The sequence below is a fragment of the Peromyscus leucopus genome, chromosome 10 (assembly GCF_004664715.2).
Source record: "Peromyscus leucopus breed LL Stock chromosome 10, UCI_PerLeu_2.1, whole genome shotgun sequence".
NCBI classification, from domain to species: domain Eukaryota; kingdom Metazoa; phylum Chordata; class Mammalia; order Rodentia; family Cricetidae; genus Peromyscus; species Peromyscus leucopus.
In genome coordinates this window covers 16,086,012-16,105,394 of record NC_051071.1, presented here as the reverse complement: position 1 = coordinate 16,105,394, position 19,383 = coordinate 16,086,012, and the positions used below count along the sequence as shown (strand labels likewise).

General features: G+C 46.8%; 1 protein-coding gene across 2 annotated transcripts in view; it reads right to left on the bottom strand.

Annotated features, from left to right (window-relative positions):
* Meis1 (Meis homeobox 1) overlaps nt 1–15,207 on the bottom strand; it is a 141,363-nt gene extending 126,156 nt beyond the window's left edge. Inside the window, exons 1-6 of one of the 2 annotated variants that reach the window (XM_028884546.2) lie at nt 13,629–15,207; nt 11,530–11,756; nt 9,610–9,751; nt 9,003–9,053; nt 8,182–8,232; nt 6,690–6,836 (exon numbers count right to left, since the gene is read on the bottom strand). In XM_028884546.2, coding sequence (XP_028740379.1) covers nt 6,690–6,836; nt 8,182–8,232; nt 9,003–9,053; nt 9,610–9,751; nt 11,530–11,756; nt 13,629–13,640 — 630 coding nt within the window. In that variant the 5' untranslated portion in view covers nt 13,641–15,207. The remainder of the gene's footprint in view (nt 1–6,689; nt 6,837–8,181; nt 8,233–9,002; nt 9,054–9,609; nt 9,752–11,529; nt 11,757–13,628) is intronic. The other variant, XM_028884544.2, reaches the window with a different exon arrangement.
* Nucleotides 15,208–19,383: the final 4,176 nt, after the last annotated feature.

The window sequence follows — 19,383 nt, the reverse complement described above, 5'->3', positions numbered from 1 at the left end:
ATAAAGGTTCGATTTTCTTTCATTTCTGCAGATTTATTCATTTCTTTTTTGTTTGTTTGTTTTTTGAGACAGCGTTTCTCTGTATAGACCTGGTTGTCCTAGAACTTGCTCTGTAGACCAGGCTGGCCTCGAACTCATGAACTCACAGAGATCTGCCTGCCTCTGCCTCCATAGTGCTGGGATTAAAAGTGTAAGCCACCACTACCCAGCATGTTTTGAGTTTTTTTTTTTTTAATTTTTATTTTACATAAATTAGTTTGCTTGTAGTTCTGGGAATTGAACCCAAGGCCTCACACATGCTTAGACAAGCACTGTACTGTTGAACCATGTCCCATCTCCCAGACCCTAACTTTCTTTTATTTTTAAGATTTATTTAATTTTATACATAGGGAGTATTTGGGCTGCATACATGTCTGTGCCTGTGGAGGTCAGAAGAGGGCATTGGACGCCCTAGAACTGGAGTTTATGGATGGTTGTGAACCACCATGTGGATTTTGTGAATGGAACCCGAGTCCTCTAGAAGAACAACAATTGCTTTAACCATTGAGCCATCTCTCCAGTGCCGTAGATCCTAACTTTAAACAAGTACCACAGCTGGATATTTCCTGCTGAGCAAGACAGCAGCCTCCCGTGATTTACAGTTCTCTTTTATTCAGGATTTTTGAAAACCTTTAACATCTGTACAACTGACAGATAAACTGTGTCCTATACATCTACCTTCATCTCTTTATTTGTAAAGGAATATTTCTGTAATTGTGGTTAATTTGAAATATCCATTTTTTTTTTATCCTTCGGAGAAACGGCAAAAGATTTTGTTTCAAGTATAGCATAAATTTGAGTACTAGTTCAATACAAATATGACAGATGTCATAATCCAAAAAAGGCCATGTAAAATGTGACAGTTGCAAACATTTAAGACTGTGTAACAAAAATGACTGAGAACCGTATCAGTTTACTGTCCTTCGACTACTTCCTTGACAGTAGAGTCAAATAATGTTGAATTATAGACCTCCTTACAGGAAGTCTTATTTCATGTTCATTTTTTTGATTCTCCCTGGTAGGCCCTATAGGTTTGGCTGCATGCCCGCTTTCCTTTAGACGTTTCTGTGTACATCCTTGGGGTGTGTTTGATGATTAAATGATTATTTATTAAAACCTTTAGGGTTGGGGTGTAGCTCAGTGGTAGAGTACTTATCTAGATAGGGTTCAAATCCCCAGTAAAACACACACACACACACACACACACACACACACACACACACACACACACACACACATACACACAAGCACACACATACGCTTTACAATTTCACATTTTTGACATGTTTACTTTTCATAAGAAACTACTGCTTTGGCAATGGAAATCGTAAGTCGCCAATATGAAAATGTTTCCTCTGAATCCATGTTGAAAATACTTTCATTTCTGGTAGAATCTTAAGAAAAGTTGCTGTCATCCTTTGCAGTTCCTCCAAATGTGCTTTGAAGGGAGGCTAAGCTGCCTATAGAACAACAGTAGTTCCTGTGCTAACTTCGGCCTATTTGCCTGGCCTTAATAACCATTTTCAGCTACAGACCCACAAACAGTCTATTTTTTGAGTCTGAAGTTTCCATGAGTACTTTTCCTTCCATTGCCCAGCAACAGCTGTGTTTTACATCTTTTGGACTATGCCAAACATTTTAAGATATGAATATATGGGTGTCTGAGAACAAAGTGATTCAAAATTTATTGTCAGAGTCGGACAATTTTAGCCTACTGGCCACTTTTTGGAAAGGAGAACCCGCATTTCCATCCTTTATTTCTTGCTCCTTTTTCTCTGTACTATCTAATCTCCTCAGTTCCTATCAGGAGTCAGTCAGCTAGCCCAATAGTTACAGTAGGCACAGCTACTCTGTGTGCTTCGGGATGGTGAGCAATGGAGCCGTTCTGGTAGGAGAAGAATTGCTGTTGGGGTGACCTATTGCCTCCGAGCTAGTTAAACGGGGAGCAGTAGTTACAGTTGCGACTTGGCTTTGTACAAAGTAGCACGAGTATCATTGCTGTCTATTAACCATGGAACTTGCGCTGGGGACTTCTACTAGGAGGGGAGGAGGGTACGAGGGAGGGGGTAAGGAGCAGATGGAGAGGAGGTGGGAAGAGAGGGATTGGAGAGGGGCTAGGAAAAGGAAAATGTAGTAATATGTACTATTAGCATTTAGACCTGGCTGACATTTAACAATATAATTGATCTCGGCTATTTGCATAGACTAGACCCTATACTTTTTCTCTTACTGTTTTTCTTAAATGTTTTAAACACCCCTATTAAGAATCAATCTATCTCTACTCAGAAACCACACATAAATATAAAAGCCAAGCAGAAAATAACAATAAAAACATACCTGCTAAACAAGTAACTTTTAATTCAAAGCATCAAAGACTCCAGGATGAGCATGCCAATTAGCCCATGTAGTGACAAGCAGTCAACACCTTATTACTTAATCATTAAAGAGAATCCTGCCATAATTTCCCTTTGACATATTTCAAAAAATGAATTAAGGGTAGATCACATGACCCACAACAACAATGCACAGTGACGTTTAGATAATACTAAGACTCTATGTCTTACAAGTATTATGCACCAAGAGGTTCAGGAGTAAGTCCTTAAGCAGGACCCTATGAAGCATTTACAGTTTCTTGAAAAGTGTATTAAATGTAAACATTCAGAAACAAGCTACCTGATAAAGGACCCGTTTCCCTACCTGCTGCTGGTTGTGTCCAGTTTTATAGCGAATGAAAACGCACTGCAGACGTTCCTAGTGTTGGTAAACATCTGTGCCTCATCTATTTTTTTTTTTCTAAGCAACCAATTCAAGCCATGAAGGACATTAGGTTGTCTCCCTTAGAGGAACCTCTACCACCAGAAAGCTGAACTCTCCTGGAGGGTGCCACTTTGGAGTGAGGAAGAGCTTTCAGTCAAGTCTGACTTCAGTTTTAAAACGTTTAACTCAAACTACGCTTCAGAAAGGGCATTCTGAACTTCGGAAATAGACGAGACTATCGCAACCAAAGTTACCAGGCCCACTTGGGAACCCTTCCCACTAGCTCAGATTAGCCCTGGATCCTCTAGGCCTGGTCGCCAGGCTGCCCAAGCCCGGGGCTGCTGTGATTGCCCTCGCCCCCAGGCTACCCCCACTCCAGGGAGTCTGCTAGCACTTGGCTTTTAACCTGCCGGGCCAGCAAGGCTTTCGTGCCTCTTCTCAGCAAGCCACAGAACTTCTCCCTGGACGTCTTGGGCCAGTCAGGATTAACACGCAACAGGGCGCCCAGCTCTGGCCGCCAGCTCTGGCCCAGGAGCTGTTAAATGCAGATTCAGAGGAGGACCCCCGGAGAGCTGCTGTTGAATAAAACTGTAATCCGAAGACACCATTTCTCAGCGTCCAGCTTTCCCGGTAGGAAGAAGCTGAGCCGCTGCTGCTGATGGCATAGCCCAGGCCTGGCTAATCTCTGCTTTCTTCCGAGACGTGGCCACCCCGCTCCTCTGCCTTAGTCCTTGGAGTCAAAACTGCTTCGATTCGGGAATAAAGAGGAACAGATATCCCCGGGAAGGAAGGCGACGGCTCCTTCCGGGAGTACCGCCTCAAGTCCAGCATCTGGGTGGCCCCGCCCGGCGCCCCCAGTTCTACCCACGACCCCTAGTCCCCAGCTCCTCCTAGCCTCGGCCCGGCGTCCTTCCTGGCGGGTGGCCTCCCAGCCAAACCCTTGCCCGCACGCCTCCCTTTCAGTCCTCTCCCGGGTCTCAGCCCGTCCCTTTATCTCCTCCTCCGAGGCGGGCAACTCCTGATTCTGCTGCCCGCAACCCCTGGGGGTCGCGAGCGTCCGCGCCCAGCCAGAGCGTGCCGGTCGGGAGAGGGCGCCCCGGAGGCTGGCGACCACTAGGCATGATCAGGGGACCTCCAGATGGCCTCCAAGAGTGGAGAAGACCGAGAACCACCAGGAAGTGGGGGAGAATAGCATTATAGCTTCTAATCTGATAAACAAACAACAAACAAACAAACAACCCTACACTGTTGTAAGGCCTACAACATTACATGACCAAGTGCATTTCCACCGACTTAAATAGATCTCCAGGAAATCGACTGGCATCAAAATCTTTGATCCTAGACCCTGGCGCCCTCCGAGGGGGTAGGGGAAATAAAATAAAATAAACCGTAGTGCCAGCAGACCCTAGAGGCAGAGCGGTTAATGAGCTAACTAGGCCTTCCTGAGGCGTCAAGTCCCCTAGGGCACCCAGTGTCGGGTCCCAAGCAAACTGGGCCGCCTTCGTAGACTGGGGGCCGGGCGGGGGGGGGCACTCTTCCAGGCCTGGCCCCCTGAGGCTCCACAACCGGGGTTCAGCATCCCCTGGGGATCCCCCCCCAAAGTCTTCTGAACAAACACTTGGACACCACGGGATGGCTCTGGTGCCTTGACCTTCACCCCTCATCAGCCAGCGGAGGGAAGCTCACCAACGGAGCACGCTGCCCTCACCTCCCCAGACCCTTTCCAGGCACACTAGCTCCTGGCTTTTTGGAACTGGATAACATGAAGAACATACATCCATTGCTGTCCTCAGTCCACCAGAGCTGGGTGTGCTCAAGGGGTCACACGGTCAAGCTCATTCACCACGACCCCACAGCGCCACGAACCCAGACAAACCTACGAAGCCCACATCATAGCAGCATGGACTGCCTGCACAATTCTCCTTTTGTAGGTACGAAGGGAGAAGAAAAGGCACGTGTTTACCCGACGCATATCTTAGACTAATGAAACGGAGTGAGGGAAGTTTGCGAAGGCGTAGGGAGAACTCAATGACGTTTTATTAATTCTATATCCTCTACGCTCCCCAAACCCCATAACTTTGGTTCTTTATCTTTGACTTTAATAAAATAATGATTCGTTGAGAAAATGGGGTATAAATCTTCATTTTGGAGGCAATTAAAGTGTTGATTTCATTCATGCCCCTAAGCGGTTCTTGTAATTTGCTCAAATAGCTTTATGTACGCGGCACTCCGGAGCTTTTCGAATCCCATTTTCTAGTTCGGCTTGTTGGATTACAATTTTTACTCAACAGCAGCTACTAGTGGAATCTGCATTTAACGGGACTGGCGACTGAGCCCCTCAAGTGGCTGGGAAGCCTGGGGCACTAGGGCGGGGGGGGGCGCCTGCAGCTTTCCCACCTCCCTCTGCACACACTGCGGGGGATCTGTGCGTCCATCCACACCGGCCAGTTTCCAACTCTCCAAACAGGAGTGAGGACCTCTCCTGCTGGCACTTTTGGAGTTCTACATTGCCCTATCACTCGTGGGCAAAGAAGAAATTCAGCACAAATTGTGGAATTGCCGGGGATTATTCAAAGATATTGGGGGCATACTTTAGGGTGCCACTAAGAATGAAGTTGAGACAAGACAGCATTGGCCGGCAGTGACCATGATAAAACTTCCAGAGAAAAACCGTGGAGTAGCTGGCCTTTGACTTAACAAAGGCGGGCTGCTGTTTCCCCCAAGAAGCCACACATAAGTCAAGCTCAGGTCGGAAAGGGCTCTGGGTTTTGCTGATGGGGCTGGAGGCAGAGGAGGCCACAGCTTAACTCTCTCGACTGCCGCAGTGCTCTCCAGAGCTGTCCAGGACCCTGTTTCATCTCATTCGCTCCTCAGGTTTTCACTTTCATTGCTTTTTTTTTTTTTTCTCCCCAACTCATTTAGACCAATCCAGAGACACAGCAACAGGAAAGAGAAACTGGGAGCAAATGGTGGTGCCCCAGTGACAAGAGAAAAATCCACCGCCACCCCCAGCTCCAAATAAAAATCATACCCACTTAGCACTGCAGCGGGAAAAGGGGCCTGGAGGAAAGGCTGGAGAGGAGGGGGCAAGGCAAAGAGCCGCAGTGGAGAGCAAATGCATGGGCCCCTGCCCTCCACACCCAGGGAGTCGCCAGGGCGTCCTTGACGCTCACCCTGCCAAAAGCTGCCAATGCGGAAAGCCCAGAGCACACACCATCTAGAGGACGAGTGGGAAGGAGGAGGAGAAAAGTCCATATTTATCTGTTTTTCTAACCTCGGCCTGCTTTTTATTTTTTTCTATTAAGTACAATAAAATGGGTGAGCTTGCAGGGAATACCACACAAAGCAATGTTCAGTGAGGTCTAGAAGCGTTCGGCCGGGGAAAACTGACAAGACAGGCTAATGAAGCGTGCAGACAGGGAGAAAATAGCCAGCGTTTGCTAGATTTCAAACCCTCACTGTCTTTCTTAGACCACCTATCTTGGATTTATTCCTAATAAAATAAGAAATACGCAGCCCCTACACTTTTCTTTTCTTCAAGATAGAAGGGGGGAAATGCCCACGAACAAAGCCCTACCATCAGAGGTGGCCACTGGCAGTTAACACTCCCATTATTATGGAGGGTAAATAAAATAAAGACAAAAATTAAAAGCGACAAGAAACAGGTCAAGTTTGCAGGCGAAGCTTTTACAAGCTCATCTCTCCAGGTCGAACCCCAGAGCCAGCCTTAATGAAGCAATAATAGCCACATTATTCAAAAATTTTCATTTTGATGGAAATGTATCTAAAAGGGACTTAATCATATGCAAATAATAAAGGAGGTGGTAGTGACCCAGCAAGCAATATGCATACAGATTTTTTTCTGAGGGATGTTGAAATTGAAAGCCTCATACCTGGTCAGTTAGATTTGCTGATCTTGTCACATCTTCGCTGTCTGATTTTGATCCTCCTTCTCTGTCATCTATCACCAAATCGATAGGCATTTTCCCTTTCAAACAGCTAATATACCGGTGGCAGAAATTGTCACATAATTCGTGTACCTACATTATGACAGAAATAAAAAAATGGAAATATAATCAGGAGTGCATAAACGACATTGACAAGTGCAGTCCACCCCCCTTGTGAGAGCCAAACTTCCAAATGGGGGAAACACAGGGCAATTGTCCTCTAGAGACCCCCAGACGCATTCAGAATTAGGAATAACTTTCTTTTCTTGCAAAATAGAGATATCCCAGAAAATTGACAGTGACAAGATGATTCACAGGCTACAACATATTCAACACCCATGTTAAATTCATCTGCTCCTGGGGCTGTGGCCATTACAGAGGTGACCTGCATGGGTGACACTTAAGGTAAACTATTTAATTTCATCCAGTTAGTTTACCGTAAAGCTTTCCCCAAAGTTTCTAAGGAAAATGTGTGATACACACACACCACACACACACACACACACACACACACACACACACACACATCTGTATTGTGATGAGATAAGATACATGCCTGACAACCCAAACCAAGTTGCCTTTGTCCAATATATATATATATATATATATTTCAGCCATAAAAACTTATCTAACTGATTTTTTTTTAAAAAGAAGTACTCAAAATATTTAAGTCTAAATAAAGCCAACTCTTACAGGCCCCAGGCATCCCTTACATGCAGAACTCACAAGAAATCCCCGGAGTGCTTGCAATTTAAAGTTAGTTTGAATTACAATGCATTAAGTTTTTATTGCTGAGATTTATAGAACAGCTAGCAAAATCATGGTACCCCACACCCTCTCTTGAGTGTGAAGGTGAGGTGTGTGCTGGATCACAGACTCAAGGACTTGACACAACTCTCAAACCTGCTTTGTGTCTGAGCAAGCTCTGCCATGCCCTCCCTCTGGCCACTTGTCCTTCTCCCAGCCCCTTCCGAGTTTGACCTACCACTGATCTCAAACTGTCTTCAAGAAACTCACTAAAACAGAGCACACACACACACACACACACACACACACACACAGCAAAGAAGAGAAGTAAGAGAAAAAACCACACACACACACACACACACACACACACACACACACAGAGGCATTAACTTGTAAAACAAATTCACTCCGGCATTCTAAGCATGCACTGGGGTGCCTAGCAGTGCAGCGGATACACAAAGCCAGCAAGGTACACGAGGCTAGAGTGTCTGTGATCCCGGTTTTAGTGGCTGAAATTGTAATTAAACTGCAAAGAGAAATGGACGCTAAGATTGGCCTTGACACTAATTACCAGAAAAAAAAGACATTTATGCAAATATCTTGGAAGCCTGAACTCCAGTCCTTCTGAACCCTCCCTTCAGCGCGCTTGGGATGAAAGGGAAGTGGAGGGAAGGGAGAATAAAGAATTTACCTTCTCTAATTCCAACAGATGAAACCTTAATACTTGTATGGCTTGAATCATCTGCAAAGATACAAAAAGAATGAATACTCCATTCCTGGTTTGCAGAAAATTGGCTGTCACAGCTCTAGCATCTCAAGCTCACCCCTTCCCCCCATAAATAGAGTTATTTTGATTTATGGCAATAACACTAAAACTTAATAGCAGCGACTGGGTACCATCTAGAGGTTTATATTTCTTAAGGAGAAAAAATAGCTAAACCAACAACAAAACATCTAAGTGGGGATCATAAACACTCTCCTTCTCCATGGCTTCCCCCCTCCCGAATCTTACTGCCCCCAACCCAATTCAGAGGACCACTGTCTAAGCTTTTCCTATGAAGAAGTTACAGGAAAGTTTTCCCCAAGCAGTGGCTTTGCACTTTGCAAAAATTTTTCCTGCCTTCTGTCCATGCACCTTTGATGCCAATTGGTTGTCTGGGGGCGGGGGGCTCTGCCCTCACCGTGGCCCTGATGAAGGAGACTCATAAGGCTGGAAGTCCCGCAAGGTTTAAGCATACACGCTGACAGGCGGGGAGATAAATCCCCAGGCTGATTAGAGCTGTGCGGCCTGGCCATCATAAAAAACAAAAGCCGGCGTTCCCTAGCTGCTGCTCCTGGGCCATCTCAGATGAGTTTATACCCCAGGATCCAGGCCCCAAACACTTGTCCAAGGACAGAAAAAACGTTTGCAGTCGACTTGCAGCTATGGATAGATTTGTCCGGAAAGCTCAGGGCTGGGGGCTGGAGGTCGTGTGCACAGATAAGGGAGGGGAATGAGGGGTCAGCTCTTACCAAGTTATCCAGTTCTGGATTAGAAGAGAATAGAGGTTTTTCTGCGCGAATCTAAACACAAGTGGGAAGAAGGGAAAGAAAAAAAAATGAAATGAAATTTGGTCGCCTCCCTACTTTCTTGCCCCATTTACACTGTTAGGGGTAGGATATAACCTCCAAGAGGGACTCGTGACTCAAATTCGTCCCTCACGGAAAACACTTCAGTGTGAACCCAGTAGGCCTGAGACCAGCCCAGAGCGCCCCTGACTTCAGCTAGAGCTCCGCTTATGTGGAACGCTGCTCGCCCGCCACTCCAAAGCAGCCACATAGCGTGGTGTGGTGTTCCTGACTTCATTTCCTAGTGAGCTTCTGGACCGTGAGTGAGTGTGAAGATGGGTGATGATCTGCAAACACACTCACTGGACGAAAATCTCTGGGAGGCAGTAACACGCGTGGCTGAAGGGAGACTATTTTCTGGCTACTTTTGAGAAATTATATATCTATCTCTCCGTCTCTCTTTGTGTTTGTATGTGTGTGCATGTGTGAGTGCGGGGGAAGGGGGTGGGGAGCAGGATTCTTTTTTTGTTTCTTTTTACTTTTTTTTTTTTTTAACATTTATTTTGCTGACCTGTTTGGCGAACACGGCTATATCTTCATTGAATGACTCTGACGAGCAGACGTCCCCGCCCGCCACCCCCGGCTCGCGGGGGGTACAAGTAGCTAATTCACATTTCTCAAAAATCAGTGCTAAGAGAGGGAAGAGGGGGTGTCTGCAAGAAAATACAACAGTCACAAACAACACAATGATTAGTCCGGAGTCACCAAAAAAAGGCGCCCAAGAGAAACAACCCGAGTATCTCGAGGCAGAGAGACCCTTGGGTGATCTGATCATCCGCTTTTGCCCTTCTGCTCACCCCCGCCCAGGTGACGGCTCACCTCCCCCTTGCTCCTAGGGCTCTGAAGTCGGAGGCCCTGAGCCCCGGACCGTGTCTGTGGATCAGTTCAGCATATCTGGCCGGAGAAATTGGCAACATTTGCTACGAATAAAACCCAAGCGGTTCCAGCAGCCATTTTGAATTAACTTTCGCACCGCGACAAACCCTCGTCCCTCCGCCGCACAAGCAGGACCGGGTGCCCCGGGAAGGCAAGGCGCGCAGGCCGAGGGGTGGGAGAGGACCAGCCTCGGCCTTCCTCCGAGGCACCGCACAGATCCCTAAGCTCAGGGGATCTCGGTGGCAGGCGCGCAGCAAACTTGAGGCCTCTGTGGCTGCAGGACCGACTGTCACAGGACAGCACCCACCGACCCTTGCCACACAGCCCCCGAGAAGCAAGGGGTCCTCCAGGACTCCCCAACCCTGCCCTCCCTTCGCAGACGCTCCCCACAGTCCCACAAAGAAAGTTCCTTCAAATGCTTTTACAGTCAACCCTTCCATTTCGTCTAGAGTGGAGAGTGGTTAAGCGACTAACATCTAAAAGGCCTAGATGTCACTCGCCTCAGCCCATTAAAAAAAAAAAAAAAGACTTTTAATGCTCAAGGAGCCTTTTATTAGCTCTCACAGCCCAGCTGGGAATTTAACAGTTTGGGGTCCTTTTTCAAAGCTTCCTCAAATGTTCTGTCCTGGAGCCTAAACCATTTGCAGAGAGGAGGCTGGGATTTAAGCAAGCCCACCGCACGAGGGACCAGAAACCAGGCAAAAAAGATTCCCTCCCTAGCCGAGGGTCAATATTAATTTTTTTTTTAAAAGAGGAAAGTGAAATGAAAGTTATTACAAAGTTTAAAAATAAAAGTGGGGAGAGTGTCCCCAAAACATCAGCACACAGTAAAGTACAAGTAACTTTCCAAAGGGTTTCTAACGCAGGGTCTAATCGAATGGCCGACGGAACACAGCAAACCCTGGCCAGAAAGTCTCCCGAAGAAGAGCATCCCCCAAGCACTTCTGGCTAAATCCTGAAGGTTTCTCCTTTGAACACAAAGTGCCAAAACGTCTAGAAGTTTCTAAACGTCTGTGTCAATTCAGAGTCCTTGACTTCAGTTGAACAAACTCCTTAAAGCAAGACATGTCCCCCCTTGTCTGACCTGCAGCTGTCCTCCTGACTTCATTGTGCACCAGCAGAACCAGCAGACGGTGGCTGAGTAAACTCTGCGAGTCAGAACAATCAATGGCTTAAAAGATTTCCCTTAAACTAAAAGTTTCTTTCCAACACAAAGGCGCCTACACTCTGAAACCCCCAACGCTCTCGAGCTAACTCGAGCGAGCAAGGTCTCAGATCTTCGGAGTCTGAAAGGGGATGCCGAATCTTTAGGCAGCCACACTCCAGCACTGGGACTCCTTGGCGGCCAACGTGGCGGCCAAGCCGGGCGCTGAGCCTGCACCGAGTGCTAATGGAAATGCGGAGGAGGCTTCTCCCCGGGTTTCCATGCAATGTGAATGAAAAGTCGCCAGTTTTGTACTGTTAATCGAGAGCTCTGACTTTCCGGTTCCAAGGGCTCGAGGAAATGGAGGCAGCATCGCGTCTCAACTACTTAACTCCTGCCCATGATACCTACCCATAAATGGCATCTTTATCTCTCTTTAAAGCGTCATTGACTGAGGAGCCCATGCTGGGGGCCATGGCGTTGGTATGAGCTGTGTGCGGGTACTGATGCGAGTGCAGAGGAGGCCCGTGGTTCAGGTGGTGGACCGGCTGCATGGACCTGGCCGCATGCGGGTCCCCATACATCGTGGAAGGGATGCCTACTCCATCCATGCCCCCATAATGGGGTAGGTCGTCGTACTGCATGACAAACAGAAGAGAAAAAAGGGTCAGAGGCCGTGCGGGTAAACGGGAACTGTAGGGCACAGAGCTTATAAAAGGTCAGTCCAGCTGGATCCTTCAACCCGAATTCCATGGCCTTACATCTCTAAAGTTTAGCTCTCTATTGTAAAAATTTATTTTAACAGTAAAAATTCTAGAATTCTCAGCGAGAGTCATCTGAGATGAAGGTTCCTGTCCTAACTTGTGTCCATATAGACTAATTCAGAAATCCAAAATCTTTTGGCAAGGAAGGGAGGAAGGAAGAAGGAACGGCAGAGAGGCATTCTCCCGGAGGCGGAAGGTAAAACACGCATGTTTCTGGAGGAGGAAACCGAAAATCACAACAATAAAACGTGCCGGGACAGTGTAGCAGACCCGCCTAGCTTCACAGCCCCTACACTTCAGGGGGATTTTTTTTTTAAAGTTATGATGGGAATAGTTGTGCCAAGCACGTGAATTCAGAAAGGCTTCTCATTTTATTTCCCTGCCAGCATGGGATTGGGCAGTCCTGCAAGACACAACGTATGCTTTGCTTTCCAAAACAAACTCTGCTAAATTATACAAAACGAACTGGCCCCTTATGTATGTACACTGAAGTGTACATAAGGCAGCCTGTGCTGCACTTTGCAGCTGAGCCTGGAGCTGGGCAAGGTTCCCTCCAAGTTTAAAGAAAAGCTATACAGGAGGCAACTAAGGCTCTATTTTATTTTTTTTTTACCCTCACAAACTTTCTCCCTAGAGTAGAAGTCAAGGGAAGCAATTGTTACTCATTAGCTTTTAAGCAAATTCAAAAGCAAATACACATCCAAACCCACCTGGGGGGGCAGGGGGGATTGCTTTCAAATTGATTGTCATTACTGTCTGTGATAAATTCAGCTATTTGAATTTTTCTAATTGTTTTACTCTAGGCAAGTTCTTTTTCTAAGATTTGGAAAGGGTGAGAGAGAGTGAAACGACTTTCAAAGACAGGGGAATTGCCACTTTCATCCTCTTAAAGCCAGAGGTGTGAAGAGAGTTTGAAGAATGCTGACATTTGCCTGAACCAAGAGAATAAAGAAAAATGTGTCAGCTAGTAACTTTCTTTTCCAAAAAGGGCTTTGAGGGCCAGGACACAAATTATGCAAGGAAGCCTTTCTGTAGACCCCTTTCTTTTAGGAAGCCACCTCAGCTGGGTCGTCATTGTCTCAGTTTACTTTCAAGGCATTTCCATTCAAATAGGAATATTGGGCAAATTAGTATTGCATTTTAAAAGTGAGTAGCTGTGTGTTTAATATCCAATTAGTACAGGGTTTATCTAAGAAAAAATCTGCAAATTTATTATCTTGCATAAAAATCCATGCAAATTAAAATTACTTTTAAAACATGAATGACTTTCCAACAAAAAAATTCGCTGTACTACGACAGTTACCTATCTAAAAATACTACTTACTTCTACTGATATTAAAGATGGGCATAATCGATAATATAGCAGAAGTTCCCAGCTGTTTATTTTAATTACACATAGCTTTAAACTTTTGGTCTCTAAATGCTCAAATTATAGCACTGGGTATGTAGCCTTCCCCCTCTTCTCTTTCTTCTTTTCTTTTAAAACAGGTGACTCCTTGAGCTTGTATTTTTATTTATATAGCTGTTGGTTAGGAATCTATACAACTTGATTACTTGAATTAGCAATCATAGAATTAACATGCATAAAGCTACAAATGCATTAAGTAAACCTGTCGATTTAGGCCGCTGCTTTGGGAGCCTCATTCAAAAAGAGAGAAAGAAAAGAGGAAACTTAGCAGCAGTGTCTTTCAGCCACGTTTCAATTTAATCTCACATTTGAGTTCCACAATTGTTTTTAATACGTACCCTTTGCGCCATCGGCCTCTCTGGCTTCCCTTCCTACTCAACTTCTAATATATCCTCTTTAAGGCCAGTGTGAAAAGAAACAAATATGCAGACTCCCTCGGAAAAAAAAAATGAAGCACGGGAAAAAAGAAAAGAAAGAAATAAAATCCCTTTGCGTCTCCAGCAATGTGAGTTACTGGTCCCAGATCTTCGGTCTACCGGACCTGAAGCAAGGCGCCCGCGTCGCTGAGCATAAAAGCGCTCCGGTTCCAAGACAGCAGCGGGAGGAAAAAAAAAAAAAACCAAAAAGCAGATCTTCTCCCCCCCCAAAAAAAATCAGTTTAAAAAAAAAAAAAAGAGCGCCCCTCAGACCCAACTACCAAATCTCATGGCTTTCTGCCACTCCAGCTGTCAATCACAGGCGAGGTTGTCAACGTGGTGAATGAATGATCATCCGCTCTGTCTTCTTCTGGTCAGAACACCTCAAATGTTAATATTCAAATGCACAAAGCCCTAGCGCCCGCTTCCCTTGAATCAGTCCTAATTCCTAATCAGTTTCTCTCTTCTCTCGCTCTCTTTCTCTTTCCCTCTCCCTCTTTGCAACTGCAGCACTGGAGGGAGATTAGAGAGGAGGGTTAAAAAAATGTCTGTCTGAGTTTGTCTTAAAGGAGCCACGATCGATGCTGCCCGCTTGCAGTCGCCGTGCGTGTGTAAAGTGTGTGTTGCACAGGCGGAGAGGTGGATTCCGACCAGAATGCTAGAACCCGGAAGTAGTGGTGGCCATAACAGGTCGCGTCTTACACAATGCATTGGGCTGCAGCAAGTAGGCTCCTCGGCAGGGGTGGGTGCGCGAAGCGAGCTCTGGCCGCACTGGAGAGGCAGAAAGGCGCTCCATGAATTCGCACGCCCAGGCACTAACACCACACACCCAGGGCACATGCACACAGATGCAGGCTGCAGCTCCGGACCGCCGGCTTTTCGTCCCGTGTTCTTTTCACTCCTTCGCCTTCCAGCCTCTCTTCCCAAACTGGACTCTTGAAATAAATTGGGGATAAACGCAGGGCAGGCAAATGCCGGAGTTATTTCTCTCAGAGCTCCGCTCATGAAAGACTTCAAGACTTTCCTCGAAATTATTGGGGTCTGCCAGTATTTTCCGGGGTCGGGGGGTGATGCCAAAAGTACTGGATTCTCTGCTAGACTCCCCAAGGAGAAAAGTCAAAGCCAGAGCAAGAAGAGGCTCTGGAGCTGGCTTGGGAAAGGTTCAGCTTAGGAGTCCCGAGAAGGTGGGGTGGCGGTCGCCTGGGCGTTCTGCAGACCCAGCTTAGAGTTTTTTGTTTTGCGATTTTTTTTTTTTCCCCGCTGTCAGAAGTGGACGCGCGGCCGGAGGAAAGGAAATGCTTGCATTTTGTCACTCTGAGTCCGGACGCCCCCACCTCCTCTGCCTGGCAGCCCTCAGCCCCAGCGCGAAGTGAGGGAGGAAGGGAGGGAACAATGAGCCGAGCGCGGGGACTGTGCCCCTAGCGCTTGTTTACAAACACCGAGCTATTTATGACCGCCGGAGAGCGAAACTCAACCCAGGCAAGAGCAGCCAGACCCCGCGGACCGCCGGGGCCTGGGAGCCGCGGGACCGGGGGGCTCTTTCTTGGTCGCGCTGTCGCCGAGGCAGCTGCGTGCCCGGGGCGCGGCGCGGCTGCAGAGCTCGGCTGAGCTGCGGCCGGGGATGCCTTTGTCTGGGCGACGCCACCGGGGTTCCAGCCTCGGCCTTGTCTTGGCCTGGAGAGGCTGCGCACCCCAGCTCCTTCAGAGGCGACGCCCGGCGCCGGCCTCCCAGACCTCCATCCCTCTGCTTTTCTATCTCCGACCCAGCCCCGCGAAAACTCCCAGTTCCAGAGAAAAAGAAATCCACTTCGGAAGCTGAGATTTCAGACAAAAGCTGACCCTGCCCACAACTTGAAGTCTCCAACCAGCCGCTGGTTTTTAACTTTCTCCCTTGAAATACCACACCCCGGACTTAAAAATTGTTTTTTTTTTTTTTAAGTCTTTTTATTCTCACTCCGCGCTTGACCTCAGTTATTCTATTTAGTGGGGTTATTTTACTCTTTGTGGTTCTGTGCCCGGCTCTCATCGGCTTAGATAGCAGCTGGAAACCTCACATCCCAGGCAGGGCTCTCAGCTCGCTGGGCTCGGAGAGGATCCCCCCCCCCCCCCCCAAGCTGAAACCTCGCAGAAAACTCCCCCTGCGGTCGACTGGAAAATGAGCTCACCCAAATCTCGGTAGGCAGCCGTGGAGAGGGCTCCGCCAATCGGAAGGCGTCCCCGCCCAAGCGGCCGCGCATTGGCTGCGGGGAAAATCAATTATCAAATAATCGATCAGCAGGGAGCTTCGATCTGCTGGGAATGCAAACTGCCATTCCGGATTCCCGCCCTGAAGGTGGCCAAAAGGCTCACTCCCTCAAAGCAGCCGGCCCGCGCTCCCACCGCCCCCACCCCCATCCCATCGCCAGCTGCGGACCGAACCCTCACTCCAGGGGCGGGGGGCGGTTATGCGGAGAGTTCTGAGAAAGATTAGGGGGCTCCCTTCACGCGGAGATTGTTTGGAAAAGGTTAGCATCTCTGAAACGTACTGGAGCCAACTCCTAGGCTCCAAGTCAAAGACTTGTTACCAGTCTCCAGGCAGGACTCAAGTTTCTATTGAGTGGGCTTCCATGGAACGGGAGACACAGGGTGGTCACTAGAACCTCGAGCCGGATTCAGGTTCCATCGAGCGCTGGAGCCTCCTAGGCAACAGCCACAGTTCTTTCAGCACTCTGCACAAGTCAACGCTGGGCGGCTGGTTCACTCCAGCAGCCGTGCGTGTCGGTTAAGCCTGGCAGACCAGGCTTGCGGGCCTCCAGCACAGCACCCCGCCCCCAACAACGAACACCTGAAGGGCTGACATATGTTCACCCCAAACCTTCAATGGGCTTTGCCTTGAAAGAGGTCTGACTGCTTAAAACAATAAAAGGCCCCCACGATCCCTTATCGTGTGCCTCTGTGTCTTCTTTCTGTCTCTCTTATTTTTTTTTGTTTCGACACTCAAGTTTGAAGATCTTTTCCTTTTTCTCATTATATTCTTGTGCACTGTTTTCTTGCACAAATGCCCCGATGTATCATTTGGAAGGTTAATGCAGGCTTGTGCGTCCAAACCAGGCATGGAAGAGCCAGGTGAATTGCCTCCCGGTCTCGGGAAATAGATTTTTCCGAAGTTTTGGGAATCTGAGCTGGCTGGGCCACGCAGCACACTTTTCTGAGAGAAGTATAGAACCGACTGAGCTGGGCAGACACCCTGAGAGCTCTTCCCCAACTCCAGACCAATGCCGCTGGCACCTGAGTGGGTCCACCACTGCTGGGTCCTGCCGGGTGAGAGTGTCATCAGCCCAGGAGGCCTGCGGGGCACCAGCACAACTCCCAGGGGGGTCAAGAGGGAATTGGGATAGACCTTTAAACCAGACTCCACCTTGAGCACGTCTGAGTTATAATTCTTAAACGAATCGCCAGAGCAATAGTCTAAATATAATTTAGCTAGGAGAAATTTACTGTAAAATACACGTAGATGACTTAGTCTGTAAGAGCCCAAGGGAGTCTCAGGCCGACTTAAGTAATGGGCTTAGAGTTTCCCTAACTCTGCGTGAAGGTTTTCAAGTTTGGACAAGGTCAGTTTTAATAAACTACAGATTTTTTGAGAATAGGATTTATTTGGGGTTCTTGCTTTTCAGTCAATTCTTTTGCTTAGCAGTCCAAGTGGCAAAGGAACTTTCAGGTAAGAAACTTTTCAACGAGGCACAATCTTCAAAGTAAGGGCAAGGCTGTGGGGTTTTACCAGGGATGTGTCAGGTTACCTTAAAATATACTTTAATTACCTACCCACAGGTTTTCCTTTAAAGACTAGGATAGTTTGAACTTGTGAGCTTAAAATAAAGCCCTGTTAGTTTTGAAAACTTTCCATTTATGAATGTGCAGCTGACCTAGAGCTACTCCCAGGCCTCCATAGACTACTTCTGAACAGTTGAGCGACTAAAACACTTTTACAGTGTAATTACAGTAGTATGAATTGTTTGCCCAAACCTCATTCTGGATAAGGATTTTACAATTAGCAAACAGTTATTACAGTTGGGCTTGCTGGGAGAAATTGCATACGAATAGAATTGCAATATAGTAGCCATAAAAAAAATCTAGCAAGGCAGCAATTAATCATCTATTAAAAGGAGAGGTGAGGAGGCAATTCGAGATATCTCAGCAAGTTACATAAATTACTGTGACGTGTGTGCTGTTCTGGGATGTACCTACCCTAAGCTTATTTACAGTGTTTCCTTTTTAAAGACAATAAATAGCATTTTGATTTTGGCAAAACCCTCCTGTTCAGCTCTAGCTGCTAGCCCTACTTTTGAAGATACAGAACTTTTATTTTCTATTTTCCCTTCCTGGCTCCCAGGGTCTTCCCAAAGTTAGAGTTCAGGGACTAAGAAAGGGGCGTGCTGAGCCCCTGGCTCCCTTGTTTATCATCTACCTCACGGGGAGGCCTCTACAGCAGGCAATGTTCCTCTGGGCTGCGGGTAGTCTCAGAGAATTTCCTCCAACTTTCTGTTCTGTGAGGAGCTCTGCAAAGTTCATATCCTGAACTGGGCTTTTGTTTCAAAAGTTCACACCGATGAGTCAGATCCCAAACTCTTCAAAATTAAAGAGGCACCTCTGAAGGTAAAATGTGTGTGTATTTGCCAGCCCAACACAAATAAAGCCCTGGTAATCAATGGAGTTTGGCAGCTGTGTTCACAAAATGATAAGGCTTTATCATCTGGCACCTCACGTTAAGATGCCTGTTAAAATGTTGTGGTTCTCTTGAGGTTCTCCTGGAGTGTGTGAGCTTGGGATTTGTACTTCAAGAAAAACACTATCAGTCCTCTGCCCTCCAAACAGCACCCTACATTAGCATTTGCATTTAAAAAAAAAAAAAAAACAGAGATGGGGGTAGTTTAAAGAAAATGGATTTGAAATCTAGTGGAGATAATAGAGGAATGCTGGAGATAAGAGCCTGGATGCGATATGAGAACAGTACCAAGAGTTTAAAGCTAATGGATGACTGTGAGAAAACTGAAATAAACTATTTAGACGGCTATTAAAGGGAGAAACCAGGTTAGGTGATAGGAAAGGGGGATAAGGGGGGGGGATCAGGAAGGGACGTTAATCAAGTGTCCCAAAGCAATCCAGGCCACAAGGGCTGGAAGAATTGTTTACTACATTTTGCTTCAGAAAACAAAGACTGTCTGGGTCCAGTTCAGAAGTCAATGAGAGGTCAGCTTCGGCCCTCTGACCATCACAGGGAAAATGCCTGACTCACTATCTTCTGACTGCCTAACAAAAGTCCAGGGGAAAGAAATGTTGGGAGTCGGCTGCTTGCCTTATTCTCTATTTCAAATCATTAAAATGCTTTGGTCTCTAGAGAGGGGAAAACTACACTGGTTAACATAATTACCAGCTCTGACATTTTCAGAACTTATAGAGGTCTTTTATTAATTAAATAGAGGGCTTAATAAAATATTCCTAATAAAATTTATGGTTGTCTTAAAACTTTCTAAACAGTGCTATAAATTCTTAATAAAATTAACTGGGAAATGAGTTATTAGCCTACACTTTGCCTTCCCCCAAACTTCAACAGGCTCTGCAGAATGGAAAGAAATAGAGGTCTTTTAAAATATAAATATTAGCCAAAGCTATACATTGCACTAGAGAAGAGGTCTTA